Raw genomic sequence first — 16,094 nt, 5'->3', positions numbered from 1 at the left:
ATGAACAAAGATTTGACTATCTTTAAACTTATTTTTTTCCTCCAAACGTAACGACATCTTTGATTAACGATATTAAAACGATTACAAAAAAAAAGTTGTAATTTATTGAATATTTTCTCTCTCTCTCTCTCTCTCTCTCTCTCTCCCTCTTTATACCTATCTCTCACAAAAGTCTACGTTCGTTGATATAAATATGAATGGAACATTACGGAAGGATGCAAGGAAGGAAGAAAATAAGCTCCGGAAAGCTTGCATCTTCGTGCATGGAACTGCTTCTAACCGGCAAGTAATCCTCGAATCGTGAATTATGGAAATTTCTTCGATAACGGCCGGCAACGAACTCTTAGCCCTTTCGATATAAGTGAATCCTTGCGATGAATTAAGCATCTAAGGTACATATATACGACATTCCATTTAAATTCGTATATTTAAATATTTTCCCTTCGATCGATTTACATGAACGAATATTATGGGACAAAAGTTTCTATTCAAAATGATTACTTTCCTCGTTCTATCGAAATTAAAGCTCGTAAAGATTATTAACTTTATTTTCTTATTATTAATTAATAATAAGAAAGAAAATAATAATAATAATTATTATTATTACGTGACGAGTTCAGAACTAACCAAAATGCTAACGATATTCACACATAAGGGATTGTATGTATGTATATATGTTAAAAAAACGTATAATTTATTTTATTGCATTCTGTAGATAGTCATTGAAGAGATGATATTCAGGAGTTAAGAGCAAAATTTTTAGTATAGTTAGATCGGAAGTCGAAATGTCTCTTCTTTGTCGGCTTTTAGAAGATACCTATAGTCCGTGCAAGAAAAGAAGGGAGTGAGAGAAAAGCTCTGTACCGAACAGAGAAAGCGTATAGGAATAAAACTGTTTTATGGTGTAGCGGAGATATCCAAGATTTAACAATCTTACACTAATTTATACAGTCGTTACAATAATAATAATAATGATAATAATAATAACGATAATAATAATGATAATAGTAGTTGAAAAATATTATAAGATGATGTAGAATAGTACCTGACATAATAATTATAATATGATAAGAAAAAAAAAAAGAAAAAGAGGAAGAAGAAATTAATTAACAAATAAGAATAATTTTCTTATTATTGATTTATAATTAATTTATTTCTTGTCATAAGCTAACGCATTGTGATAAAAAAAAACTATATATATATATATATATATATATATATATATATATATATATATATATATATCGTTTAATCATTAAAGAAAGAAGATAACTATTTAGATGTATGACTCTAAATGAGACACTTCGTATAAAGTTATAAATTAAAGGAAAATTGATATTTTCTTAAAATGAAAAACAAAAATACGTATAAATGAGAATAAAATTTAGTTCTTTATCGATTCCACACACATCGATCGCAAGTCATTAATTCAGTGACGTTAGCTCATCAGAAACATGCAAAAAGAAGAAGAAGCAATAGGAATCTTTTTAGTGATAGGAGCATTTTCTGTTTTTCTTTCTTTTTCTTTTTCATTAGACTTTAAATCGAGCTGTAGTACTTTTGACAGATCACAATTACCTTAACCAAGTAATGATGTATTGAAGTGGATATAATGATACATCGACTGGACTGAATAATGGAGATCATTTCAAAATTACAATTAATATATTCTCTTACACTAATATATTAATATTAAATAAAACAAATTAGTGAAGTAAAACAAAGTAAATAGTAAATGAAAAATAAAAATATATTAATCTCAATAGTATATTTTTATATATCAATTAAAAATATAACATTATATGAACATAAAATAAACATTAAATAAAATAAATTACTAGTAAATGAAAAAAGAATTATTAGTAAAACAAACTATTAATAAATAAAATAAAAAAATATGTATCCTAATATAATGTATTGTTATATCAATGAAAAAGTATATTAACTGCAAGAAATATGAAACATTGACTAGAAGGGAGATTCTACAAAATATATTTACGATACAATTTTAATGATGTAGCCGAGCGATCGCATTAATCAATCTGTTATTCATTTCTAATAATAAAATGATTTTCAACAAATGTGTAAATATCGTGAATATATAATAATAATTCTCTTTATATGATAGAAAATATATGGAAAGGATATCTCCAATAAACTTGAAAATCTACGAAACATCATTAATGTATGTATCTTGTTGTACTATCAACAAATGTCCACGATCGTAAGATCAAACGTACATTGTTTGCGCACGTTGACTCTCATCTACGGTGCGAAACTGTCATCTCACTAATCCTACTAGCCGCTAAACATTTGACAAACATTTGTCCTCTGTATACCTTCCCTCGATGTTTACGTTATCGCACGCTAACCGATTCGACTGTAATGAAACATATATTCGTGAAATTTCATTTTCAAAGGTGCGAACGATAAATTCTTAGACTACACTAAATTGTTGAGATATCGGAACAAGGTCAACAGAAAATAAGTGACAACAGATTCGAAAAAGAAAACATGATTAAAATGAAAATTATTTTATCGATTTTTCGCGTAACACACTTCTTTATATTTGTAACACCGTAACCCCTGTCAGTATGTAACCATATATACAATAACGACCGTATCTATAGAACGTAACCAGTATGCAATTTTACGTAGAGTAACGAACGTATCTATAGATCGTAGCCTGGCAGTATGCAAACCTATATACAGTAACGATCGTTTGTATAGATCGTTGCCTATATTCAAGCGCAATACCGACTTATCTTTAATAGTTAGCTTAATACTAGCATTACGATTGGATATTTCGATAAACGACACGAAGCTACTTTAAAATGATTAAAGCTTAAAATAAAATATGATTTAATGAGCACCAAACACGAGCTAGATTCTTGCAACATGGATTTCTTTTGTGGATTAGTTTTACGTTAGATTTCTTCTAAATGGAACAACGGGAATACATGATTTTTCGATCGTACGGCAAATAAGAGAAACTGAGATTCTGACGAATTTATTTCAGACACGTTCGCGAGCAAGGTGGCTGCCTGCCAAGACAAGTACGCCGATGCGAGCGTAGGAAACGTGACCGGAAGTAACGCGGTAAATGTCTTCCTGGGAATCGGTATAGCGTGGAGCATCGCAGCCATTTACCATGCCTGCCACGGTGACCAATTCGTTGTGGAGCCCGGCAAGTCAGTATTGAAAATGTATTTTACTAATATTCAGTGTACGATTAACGTTTGATCTTTCGAGGTTCTTATCATCCTTTAAAAAAAAAAAACGAAAAAATCTCACAACAGAGACGTGCAAATTTTATTCTTTAGAACCAAATTAATTCGTATCTTTTCTTATTTTTTTTTTTGAACTTTTTTAGCCGACTTTCACTTGCATTCTATCCGGAATTTCTCTTCGCATTTATTATATCGTCGCACTCATGACGTTACTTTTTCATTTATAAATGTACAATTTGTTATATGTTTCATTCGTCCGACAATGTTGAAAAAGTATGTTATACTCGAGTTGAATGTAGACAAATCGAATAGCAATAGCGAGAAAATTATTTCTCTTTTAATGTAAAATTCGCACGTCTCTGATCTCAAAATAATAATGATAAAATAAGTATTATTTCCAATATGGGAGCTAATTTCGTTATCCATTACTTTAAACAATTCATCGAACGCATCTAAGTACTAATATCATCATCACCACCCGCAATCCACCCCTCCCTATCATGCGTGACTGCATGCGTGACTGCGTGCATCCAATAATCAAGTGCGAGTCGTAATAAGAAAATCGGATAAGGAGTAAAAGAAGTAGATAAAAAAGTACAACGTTAAACGAACTTAAATAGTACCGAGTATGGCCTCGATGATTATATCTTCTATATCATTTTCTATTTGCAATATTTTCTTTTACCTTACTTATACGTGTTAAACGAAAATTTATAGTAAAAATTGAGCCAACATTTTGCACACAATATACGAAGGATCAAAAAGGAAACATCGATGTTAAAAGGAGACCTTTCTATTTAACCTTTATCAAAACCCAATTTAACCTTCACGACATTTATCAACAACACGCGTTTCTCCTAAAAGAAGAAAAAAGAACAAAAAAAACAAGAAAGTGAAAAAATATATATATAAAGAAAATATAAAAATATTTTCTTGATCACAACAGATACAGTTATTGTTCGAATAAGAGAAAGAAAACAGTTAGAAACGAAATTTTAGGTTGCGATAATCGAAAGCCCAAACATTCTTCTCATCTCCCTCGATTACGCCATTCCGTTCGATCTATAAACATGACTCCCTCCTTTCTTAAAGCAAACATCTTTTTCCTCCCACTGATGGGATGAAATTTCAGGATACGCGAAAATAAGATAGAGATATCATAAAAGATGGTAATAAATGAAGATCGAGACCCAATGGTATTTCCTTTTTTAAATCAAAGATTGTACTCTTTGATATCAAACTTAAACATTTTTTCTTTTTTACATTCTATCTTTCTTATTGCTCGATAAGATGAGAAACATTTTATTTCTTGCGAAAAAAAAATAAAATTATTTCCCCCTCTAATTATCTTCATCATGTTGATAAATTCTTTTTGATAAGTTTAAAAAACTTTCGTTGATATATAAAAGATTTAATAAATAAATAAATATATATATATATATATATATATATATATATTACGAAAGGAATATACCGCGCATACATAATATTTATGCAAATTTCGTGACAAAGAGGAACGTCAGAAGGATATGTTTATGGTTATTAGCCTATCCTATATACATTATACATAATTTGAATTATGCTCATAGAAGCTGCATCGAAACAAACCATACTGATGGTCCTATGCTAGAATGTAAACACAGATGGCACCGTAATGACTAAAATCATTTTCACGAGTGTATATATCGACGGTAGTTTGCATTTAAGTAAATGAAAGCTAATACGAAAACAAATAACAATAACGAATTTATTTTGATTAATTATCAGTAATATATATACATATATACATATATATATATATATATATATATATATATATATATATATGTATTACTAATAATGCATATATGTATATATATATATTTATTTATTTATTTATTTATTTATTTATTTATTTATTTATTTATTTATTTATATATATATATATATATATACATATATATATACGGTCAAATGAACACATGCAAGAAAACAGGCGATTTAATAAATACATTCTTTTATATTTAAAGTCATATCGTCGGAAAAACGATAAAACAGTGTTACTAACAGTGATATTATTATCAGCGATATTAAATTTGGATATCTTAAAAGATGACGTTCAATAGAAATTATTCGTTTATCTTAATGATCTAATAACCGACAAATATCTCTTTTTTTTGTCGTTCATTTAAATGGTTCGTATATAAAACGTAATAAAAATTTAATTAATTGTAGTAAAATTTCTTTTTAAAATCGAAACATGAATGAACGAATAAACGAACAAACATAAAAACAAGTAAATGAATCTATATATAAATGATAAAGAAAAAAAATAAAATGATAAAGAAAGAAAAGAAGAAGCGAAAGAAAAAATGTGGAAAAAATCTTTTTCTTGGCGTTAGCTTGGCCTTCTCCGTAACGTTGTTCTGTACGGAAGCCTGCTTGGTGATCCTGGTGTTGCTGTTAAGACGGACGAAGAGCATTGGCGGCGAGCTCGGTGGGCCTTTTGTACCGAAACTCTTAACGTCCGCCTTTCTCTTTTCCCTATGGCTCTTCTACCTCATCATGTCCACCCTCGAGGCCTATGGCATAATCCAAGGCTTCTAAATCGCCATCGCTATATGCGATGCCAAACGTTGGCCTACCGAAGCTACGTTTATATTCGATCCTTGCATTCGTCCGCCAAGACGTGCGCTCAAGAAAACATTCTATTGGTAAGTATAGGATACAGGATCAGATATATATATATATATATATATATATATATATATGTATGTGTGTGTAAGAGAATATTTATTTTTAATAGTGCTCCAAATGCATGTGCTTGCACAATTTATAATATTCTCGTGTTAATTGTATTAACATTGTTTATTGTAAAATTATTTCGTTAGTTATCGAATATTTTTTGTAAAAAATCATGCAGGATTAACTAACTGTAGTCCTTAGGAATACATATTAATGTTTATCGTAGTATTATTTTAAATTAAAATTTTTTAGTAAATCTCATAATATAATTTTTCCATCTTAATAGTTATTTAAAGATTTCTATCAAAAGCATGCATTACAGAATTAACGCTGTTATGTATTTGCGAAGATAAAATATATTTATATACATTGCGTTCAATTTAACGTTTCATTTTATTTCGAAATGTCATTTTTTTTCATTTTAATTTTAAAATTTTCTACATTTAAATATTTCTACAAAAATTATGCATCAAAGGATTAACACGTTTAACACGTTGACTTTACATAAATTAATAAATTCACCTATACTTTATATAAATAAAATATACACGGATAATTAAATATCGTATATTTTAAAAATTAGACTTAACTTTTATTAAAAAGTATATTTTAATATTCTATTATTAATATTCTGAATATCACCAAAACAGATAATCTTAAAAACATTTTTGAAATAAAGTCTGTAATATTGAACGTTCACAATATAGCTCTTCTCTCTCAACGCGTTAATTTTACGAAACAATTCATAATTGTTTCGTTGATTAAAAACATAAAAAAAAAATAGAAAGATAAAATAAAAAAGAAATAAATAAAACAATAGAATAACTCGTCGTTATTTTATTTTCCAGGACAGGAGGAAGTGAAATCAAACGAACGAACGAACGAACGAACGAACGGACGAACGGATGGACGAAAGAAAGAAAGAAAGAAAGAACGAAACACTCCTGGCGAGAGTGCGTCAAAAGGAAGGATGTTCACCCCCTCTTGATCCCTGGAATAAAATGAACAACGAACGTGATTGCGTGAAGTATAAATGCGTGCATACGTGTGCGTACGTGTGCTTAGGATACGTGAGAGAGCGTGAGTATATATGATTGTTGCAAATAGACAAAAGAAGGGTAATAAAGAAGAAAGAAAGACGAAAAAAAAGAAAGAAAGAAAAAATAGAAGGATAGAAGAAAGAAGAAGAAGAGGAAATATGAAAGAAGAAGAAGAAGATAAGGGATAATCGTGCAAGAGTAGTGGCATGTAAGAAAATATTAGAGGAAACAAAAAAGTGTATGCTGTGTGAGTATCAAAGCGAGTTTGCCTTAAATTAAAAATTAAAAGGAATGAAAGATTAAATGATGTAATTCTAGTCAAGGTTCGACCTTTATCCTTTATCGGAATGGTTGGACGAATTTATGTGTATCGAAGTTACAAGAGGAAAAAAATATAAGAATAATTAGAGGAAGAGGAAAAGGAGGGCGAAGAAGAAGCAAAAAGAATAAAATAAGATAAATATAAATATATACACATATATATATATATATGTATATATATGTATATATATATATATATATATATATATATATATATATATATATATATATATATAGGTACATAGCGTACTTATTTCATTCTTTGAAAAAGATACAAGTTTCTAGAATATTTTAGTAGATGATCGTATATTGACATTTTTTTGTTGCTAGAGAAACGATAATCGCTAATTTTATATAACGCGTACATTATTGATACGTCACAATTGACATAAACAATCGAATTCATTCATCGACGTTCGACGATGACAATGTCACGTTTCGCAACGATTTAACAAGAAAAAAAAGAAAAAGAAAAAAAGGGAAACATTTTTTATCGGATCGATTTTGAATATTATTTAGTTTGCATCCAAGTTCGATTAAAATCAAAGAAAGAAAAAAAAAGCAAAAAAGAAAAAAGTAATGGTAGATGGTCGACAAAAGGTTTTACAAAAACTTTTTTTCAATTGACTTCTCCTTTTTTATCCTTCTTTGTTTTCAACTTGTTTTTTTTTCCTCCGTTCTATTTTAAACAAATCTATCAACATTTCGCAATATAAAATAACACGTTGATCCATTTCAATTTCCTCGTATAACGTTTTTCTCGGCGATTTCGAAAGATGATTTCGTTTGATTCCCTGCCTCTATATACATATACATCGCTCCTCGCGATGAACGAAAGAAAAATAAGCGTTAAACTGCGTAACACCACGTTACACAATACAAAAACATGATCTTATCTTCGAATAAGTTAGGAGGAAATTATGAATTATTTAACGGTTATTTCAAGAACTATGATAACTTCGACGTAAACGCTAGAAAAAATATATACCTTTTTCTTTATTTACTTTTCGAGATAAACGGTAACAGCAATAACAACAACAAAAAATCTTAACGACCGATTACACTTTAATGTGATTAATAATTTAAAATCAATAGAACTGCAGGGATTTATTTTGTTTGTTTGTTATAAGTAGTAAACATCCGTTCGATTTGAAATATGAAATCAGTGTATTTTGTCAGCGTACTAAGTCGAGAGGAATTCTTTAAGAGTTGGTGTGAGAATTAGCTCGTAATAAACTTTATTAATGATAAGACATATTTATAATATATTATAATGAAATGAAACATATTTGTTGTTGTTATAAAGATAATTAGATAGAATTTATAATTAGACGAAAGAGATCCTAGAGGGACAACAAAATGCGGCGGCCTTTATTCGAATGTCAAAGTTTTCGTTAATGTTCACACTGCCTTTGATCGAGGGTCGCGTTGATCTAATCCTAAATATCGTTCTGGAGATATAGAAATGGACGATCTTACACAATGCCGATGATTCCTTAAGAACAAATAACAGTTAAAAAGACGAATAGGGAAAAAAATGATTTCTTATATAAAAGATATATTCGTTAGAATATATAGTACATGTATATGTATGTATATATATAAAATATATTATATATATTATATATACATGTATATATATATATGTATATATATATATATGTATATATATATATATATATATATATATATATATATATATAAAACATGAACCGTAGTTTTTTGTCCTATCGATATTAATGGCCGCGCATTAACGCAAATAAAAATTGTAATCGATTACTTGTGACCGATCAATGATCGTCCTTATCGTTATCGGTTCGAAGCCAAATAGCTGCATGAATGCTCGCGATCGTCCTAACGTGTTCGGAACATCATATGAGTTATATTTCTTTCCACCTAATAATAATTTTTTTAGATTCCATCTTAGTATCCATTATAAAATTCGTTCTACGCTCATGCCGTTCGAAATATTGTCTGTCGTGAAGCAGCATGAAAAACGAAAAAGCGAAAAAAAAACACGAAAAAAAAGAAGAAACAAATAAAAAAAGACGATTGCGAGAAACAAGTACGATTCAAATGATAATCTAACGTTCCAATATAAAATGATCGAAAAATAAATTCGGCAATTCGATCGGTTGCGATCGATCGTACCGACGCACAAACATAAAATATATAAAAACCGATCTGCAAGCCGACGTATGTACTTATTTAAAAGCATGTATTGTTTCACAATCTTTGGAAATCTTTCTTTCATTCTTTATTAATCATGATAAATCAATCAAAATTATTGAAAATTATAAGATAATCAAATCGTATTAACTAATAATAAAATGAAAAATAAGACCGAAGCACACGAGAGGATTTAGTAAAATTCTACGAAAAAAATAAAAAATAAAAAAGAGAATAAATAAAAAACGATAATCGATATATTTATTTTTTCCATTTTTTATTAAAAAATATTCGAAGATTCTCTCCAAATTGTCAGCTCTGAAGTTCCCTCAGCTTCGAATAGTAACAAAAAATGGTAAAAAATGTCCTAGTTTTTTGTCGTTCTGTCATCGAGAGAGAAAGAGAAAGAAAGAGAAAAAGAGAGAGAGAGAGAGAGATTCACGAAGAAAGCAACTGAAAGCAAAAAAAAGGAAAAGGAAAATAAAAAAGAAAAATCGTTAAGCAAACATTTGAATCGTACTTGTTCATCTATCAGACACATTAATGGGAATATGTTACATGTGCGTTTTTGTGAAGAAGTCTCACGTACTTATTTAAATTCACCGTCGCGTAGTATGACAGCCGAAAATATATGTATTTAAAGAAAATAAATATATATATGTATGTATGTATATATATATGTGTATATATATATATATTACATATAAATATACCTATATATACATATATACGTTATATACACGATGCAGATATTTTAATAAAAAGCAAAGAGATTCGAGAGTTTTAATATTATTACATGTATTAGAGGAACATATATGAAGATATGCTCAATAGCAAAGCACTAAAGTGATAAACCGTAAACGAGATCTCGATGGTTTCCGATTTCTCATCGTTCGATTGCTATATGATCAAACGCTGTAGAAATGAAAAGAAAAGAAGAAGAAAGAGATTAATATATGAACGAGAAAATCTCTCGCGTTGGACAATATACATATAGGTCAGGAGCACACACATAGACATACACACAAACACACAAACACACGATAGTTGCTTCATACGTATGAATAATCTAACGATAAAAATAAATTTAACCGCGTTAACGCCTAAAACCACGTTATAATTTCACTAGAATCGTTCGACTATAGAAAAATCGGATGATACTTTACCATGAAATACGTTAATCTCGCAAGACTTCAACGACCTTGAATTTACAACTGGTTCGATACTAACTTCTTTAACGTAAGACACTTTTATCGTATCCCATTATCAGTCAAAGTAATAAATTATTAAACGTATCTTTCGGCGAGAGAGATAATATCTATTGTCTTCTTTCTTTCCGTGGGAATGATAATAACGCGATACGGAAGAAAAAGAGAGAGAGAGAGAGAGAAAGAGAGAGATAAAATAAGAAGAAAAAAAGAAAAGGAAACAAAAAGAGCAGAAAATGCAACGTGTTACCTCAGCGATTGTTCGTTCACAGCATCGGCGAAAAGAATTTACGGAGACGAGCGATCTCTTCTTTTTTTTGCATTTAATATTCGAAATTTTGATCCAAAGGATCGCGCCGATATAGAGAGCCTACAGTAAATTAAATCATAAGCTACGTTCATTGCGTTGCATTTCCCGAAACGCGCCGTCCAGGATTAAAAAGAAAAGAAAAGAAAAAAAAGAAGAAGAAGAAGTAATATTCGGTCAACTTGCAAATGTCATGTCCAATCGCGCTACCGACGAAACATACTAATATTTTTTATTATCGTTGATTATAGAAAGGATTATCTAATATTTCAAATGAATTATGCTTTCGACAGTATACTCCTTTGAGTGACTTTCAACTATGTATATATATATATATGTATATATATATGTGTATAAATATATACACATACATATACGTAAATCTTCTTCGACTATATAATGAATTACTTTTATCATCATCCGTGCCTTAATATCGTTCCCGTATAACATCGCGCTTATTGCTCTCAGAATAATTTGATTGCAACACATCGATTCTCTAGATTTCGTAATATCAAATGAAAACTAGAATACCTGATCGTCATTCGCGTGATTGGCGTGTTTAAACGTATTGAGAGATGAACGAAAAAAAAATTGTTTTCTCTTGACTATTAAATATAACGAAAAGGAAAGAGTTGATATCGAATTAAAAAAAAAAAAAGAAATAGAAAAAAGAGAAATAACAAGACATTTCGGACGTTTCGTGGATCGAATAGATTTTTAGCTAGTTAGTCAGTTAGTTAATTAAGATGTTCAAAGGTATAGAGCGAGATTTTCAAAATAAAAAAAAAAGAACCTACCAAAATATCCTTCTATCGTATACATAACATTATAGCGATGAGATGAGTAAATAATACGTTGTAAAATAACTTTTAAGAGTAAATAGAAAAGAGGGTAGATCAACAACTAAAAAAGAAGAAAAAAGGAAAAAAAAAGAAAAGAAATACCGGAAAATAAAATGAAACTTAAAAGTATGAGTCAGCCATGCAAGCGAAATCTGTTTTAAGTAAAGAGCCAAACTTTGATCTTCGACTAAATTATATATATGTATATATAAGTATATGTATACTAACATACTTATATATATATACGTATATATAAAAGTTTAAGAAACTCGATGTCCACATCGAGTAAAGTCTTCGTCGAAGAGTATAGGTATCGCATTAAAAAAAATTATTCTACGATGATATCGTCAATAACAACAAAAACAACAAAAGAAAAATATGTATATCTACGAGTCAATCGATGTCACTCACCGATCTCCCTATCGTAGTTTGACATTTTGTTAACTCGTTGAAAAAAGAACGCACGATTTTTAAATGGCCAGCCCTAATTTTTTCTCCATCTTGCGTACAAGTTATTGATAACTCAATAAAGAATATAAAACAATTAATAAAATCGATCGAATTTTAGATTCGTAATGTGTTTATGTAAACGCAATTATCCGATATATCGTAATAATAATCACAAACTAATTAAACCGCGAAATCAATTTTAATATATGTACATACATAGTCAGATACAGGAATTTAGTTACTTTTAGATGACCTTGACAATTTTTACTCAGAATATAATTCTATATGCTCTTGTCTCTTTTCATATTTTCTTCTTCACTCTCTTTCTATCTCGTTTCCCATTTTTATCTTTATTATATATATACAAACAAACACACACACATACACACATCTATATCTTAATTCTTTTCTATCTTTTCCTTATTCCACGAAATATAATATCTGAAACTTTAGCTCGTGTATTTATTAGAATTTGAGGTACTTAAAATTCTTCAAGTAGATTCAACGTTAATGAAAATAATTTTATCGGGAAGGTTAAGGTGCTTATTTATTCATATTTTTATCTCATAAAGGAGTAATATATATGAAACAAACTCCTTCGGTCGGATCCCATATGAAAAGAAAAAAAAATAAATAAATAAAAGTTAACGAATTTAAATGCAAAAGGAAAATATATTAAGTTTAACAAATATATGTACTTGACTATCTAGCCAAAAAATAATTCCTTAGAAACAATGCGTTTTTACATTCCAAGTTTATTAAACAAGCTTGCTATTAGATTTCTTTCTAGTCATTTAAATGATATACATACATATGTATATGTATATTACGTATCGAGACACATCAATAACAAAAGACTTTTAATGGAACCAATTTATTCTACTGAATTAGAACAGATTTCAAACTTATATAAGACTTCTTCGTACATTTTAAGATTTAAAATGCCAATCATTCGTTTAAGATGTTATTACATTTTGACCAATAATCGTTACTTTCGAAATTTTCATCTATTTAAAAATAATAAATAAATAAATAAATAAACAAATAAATAGAAAACAAAAAGTAAAAAAAAAAGAAATGAAACAAAATTAGAATCACGGAAAATATTCACACATATTTATCAAGGATATTGACGAATATACAATCACGTTACATTATTTTCTCTTTTTTCTAATCATTAAAATATAATACTTTTGATTGCGCAAATTATATATCTACAATCAAAACAAAAATATATAATTATTTATAAATGTTTCTGCGAATAGGCCTTTACTGTGATCAAACACAGAAAATAAAACAGCAACACGCACAGTTTTGAAGGAACAAAATGATATTTAGAAAAATCAACAAAATTATAGAAAGCGTACATTTTGTGTAGTTTTAGTTTCAAATAAAAATTAGATTTTTTCTATTCGGACCAAAAAAGAAAAAAAAAGATAAATACGACGTAATTAGCAGAACTTATCAAACGATGATTGATATAAAAATTATTCGATATATCCCTCTTCTCTTATCTATGATCAAAAATTCTGAAGGAAAAAAACAAAGAAAGAAAAAAAAAGAAAAAGATAATTTTTAGTAAAGTTCGAAATCAACTTCCTTCTTGCTTATGATTGGTTGTGATACGCACAAAAAAGTCCGTAAAAGAAGGAAAGTAAAAAACAGGTCATTGAAAAGACAAAATGAAACAAAATATATAAAAAAGAAAAAAGAAATAATAAAATCGAGATGGAACTTTATTCCATCGAAAAAGATTCATTTATAAATTTGCCTTAAGGTGGATATCTCTCACGAAATCGAATTTGATTCTGATCTCTCTAAAAACTAATATCTTTTAAAAGGGCTGGCCACATTTCCTAATATTGATAATATCCAATTTTTCACGAAGTTTCACTAATGAAAATTCAATATTATTCTGTTTCTTTCTATCTCCATTTCTCTTTATTCCTATCTCTTATCTACATCCTTTTATTTTCTTTTTCAATTCTTTTATTATCACCCCTCTTCTTTTATTTAAATATTAATAACACACACACATACACATATATATATACATGTATACATGCAATATAGTATATGACTAAATGTCTATACTCATATATCTTTTGTTTTTTTTTTTGCCAGAATAAGATTAGAATTGAAAATTCTTATAAAATAGTTTCATTTGAACAATACTCATTTTCTCTATCATTATAAAACATGATAAAAATGTGGTAAAAAAAATTGTAAGGAGTTATTTCTGAAATTGTAATTTTAAGATTACAGTATACACATATACACAACATACACATACACACACATGCGACATATAATATAAGTGAAAAATATGTACATTATATACATGATAAAACGATATGTAGTTGTACATACACTTTGATCCTATAACAGCAATTTATCTTCTAGGCGTGTTTGTTAATAGCATATTTACGCATATATACATATATATACATATATATGTATATATATATATATATATATATATATATATATATATATGTTGGTCTATATAATATATATACATAACATTGACTAATGTTGTATATACATTATATGACTATGCATGTGTAACGTTTATCGATGCTAGGAATAAAAGAGCGCGTAGATATTTTAGAAACATCTTGAATTTTTTAAAAATGTTGTAAGTATTCGAAGAGAAAAAGTAATATAAAATGTAACTATCTAAAAAAAAAGGAACAAAAAAGGTATTCAAGAAAATATAGTAAGGAAAGAAAGTAAAAAAGATGCACGATACGATGTATTCGTTAGAAAAGTTTGAATGTTATATAAACGATAGTTAAATACGTGTAAGATAGTAAAAATTAAAAATATAAAAAACAAAGAGAAAAAGAGAGAGAAAGAGAGATGAAAATAAAAGACGAAATATTTAAACATTGCAAGAATCATCATCGATCCCACGAACGAACATAATTACCTATATATAATTATAACAAAAAAAAACAAAAATATTCACATTGTTCTTGAATTTTTATATACTGAGTTAAATATATCAAAAATCAACTTTGACATATAAATCATTAAATACTTTTTGCGTAGCGATATAAATAACATGTTGTACATGTATCTGTAAATTGTCGCGTTATCTTTGTCTAAATATTAAAAAATAAATATAGAACTGGAGTAATTTTTTTTTTCTGTTTTCGTTAAAAATAATTCGCTTCTCTCTCTCTCTCTCTCTCTCTCTCTTTCTCTCTCTCTCTCTCTCTCTCTCTCTCTTTCTCTCTCTCTCTCTCTCACTCTCTATCTATCTATCTATCTATCTATCTATCTATCTATCTATCTATCTCTCTCTCACATATACAGACAGACAGACAGACAGACACACACATATAGACAATTTCTCTCAAAAATATATCGTACATAAGAAGAAGAAGAAAAAAATGTATACCTACTTAAGATATGATGATTTATCTGCAAATTTAAGCGCGCCATTTATTAAAACACGTCGCGTCTCTCTTTCAATATATATATTAATTCTACTTAATCTATCATTTCTTTGTAAATAGATCTTGAACTGTACTTGCGACATTTAATATAATTATCTGCCTATGTATATGTACATAAAGAAAAGGTGTCGAACGAGATCGCATAGAAAATAAAATTAACATTAAAATTCTGCTTAATTAAACTCGTATAGAACAAAGAAAATAATAATAATAATAATAATAATAATAATAATAATAATAATAATAATAATAATAATAATAATAATAGAGATCTATCTTGTAACAAGATAAAATATAAAACATTTAATAAAAGAGCCTCTTTACGGTGTATTCTCGGGC

General features: G+C 28.3%; 1 protein-coding gene across 1 annotated transcript in view; it reads left to right on the top strand.

The window, feature by feature from the left end:
• Positions 1-7,311, top strand: part of LOC124432919 (sodium/calcium exchanger 1) — a 72,447-nt gene extending 65,136 nt beyond the window's left edge. Inside the window, exons 7-9 of the mRNA XM_046982258.1 lie at positions 3,020-3,191; positions 5,612-5,923; positions 6,803-7,311. Of these exons, the coding sequence (XP_046838214.1) occupies positions 3,020-3,191; positions 5,612-5,816 (377 nt within the window). The 3' untranslated portion in view covers positions 5,817-5,923; positions 6,803-7,311. The remainder of the gene's footprint in view (positions 1-3,019; positions 3,192-5,611; positions 5,924-6,802) is intronic.
• The last annotated feature ends 8,783 nt before the right edge of the window (positions 7,312-16,094 follow it).

This window comes from Vespa crabro, chromosome 2, assembly GCF_910589235.1.
Source record: "Vespa crabro chromosome 2, iyVesCrab1.2, whole genome shotgun sequence".
Classification (NCBI taxonomy): Eukaryota; Metazoa; Arthropoda; class Insecta; order Hymenoptera; family Vespidae; genus Vespa; species Vespa crabro.
This window is presented reverse-complemented; position numbering and strand designations above follow the sequence as displayed.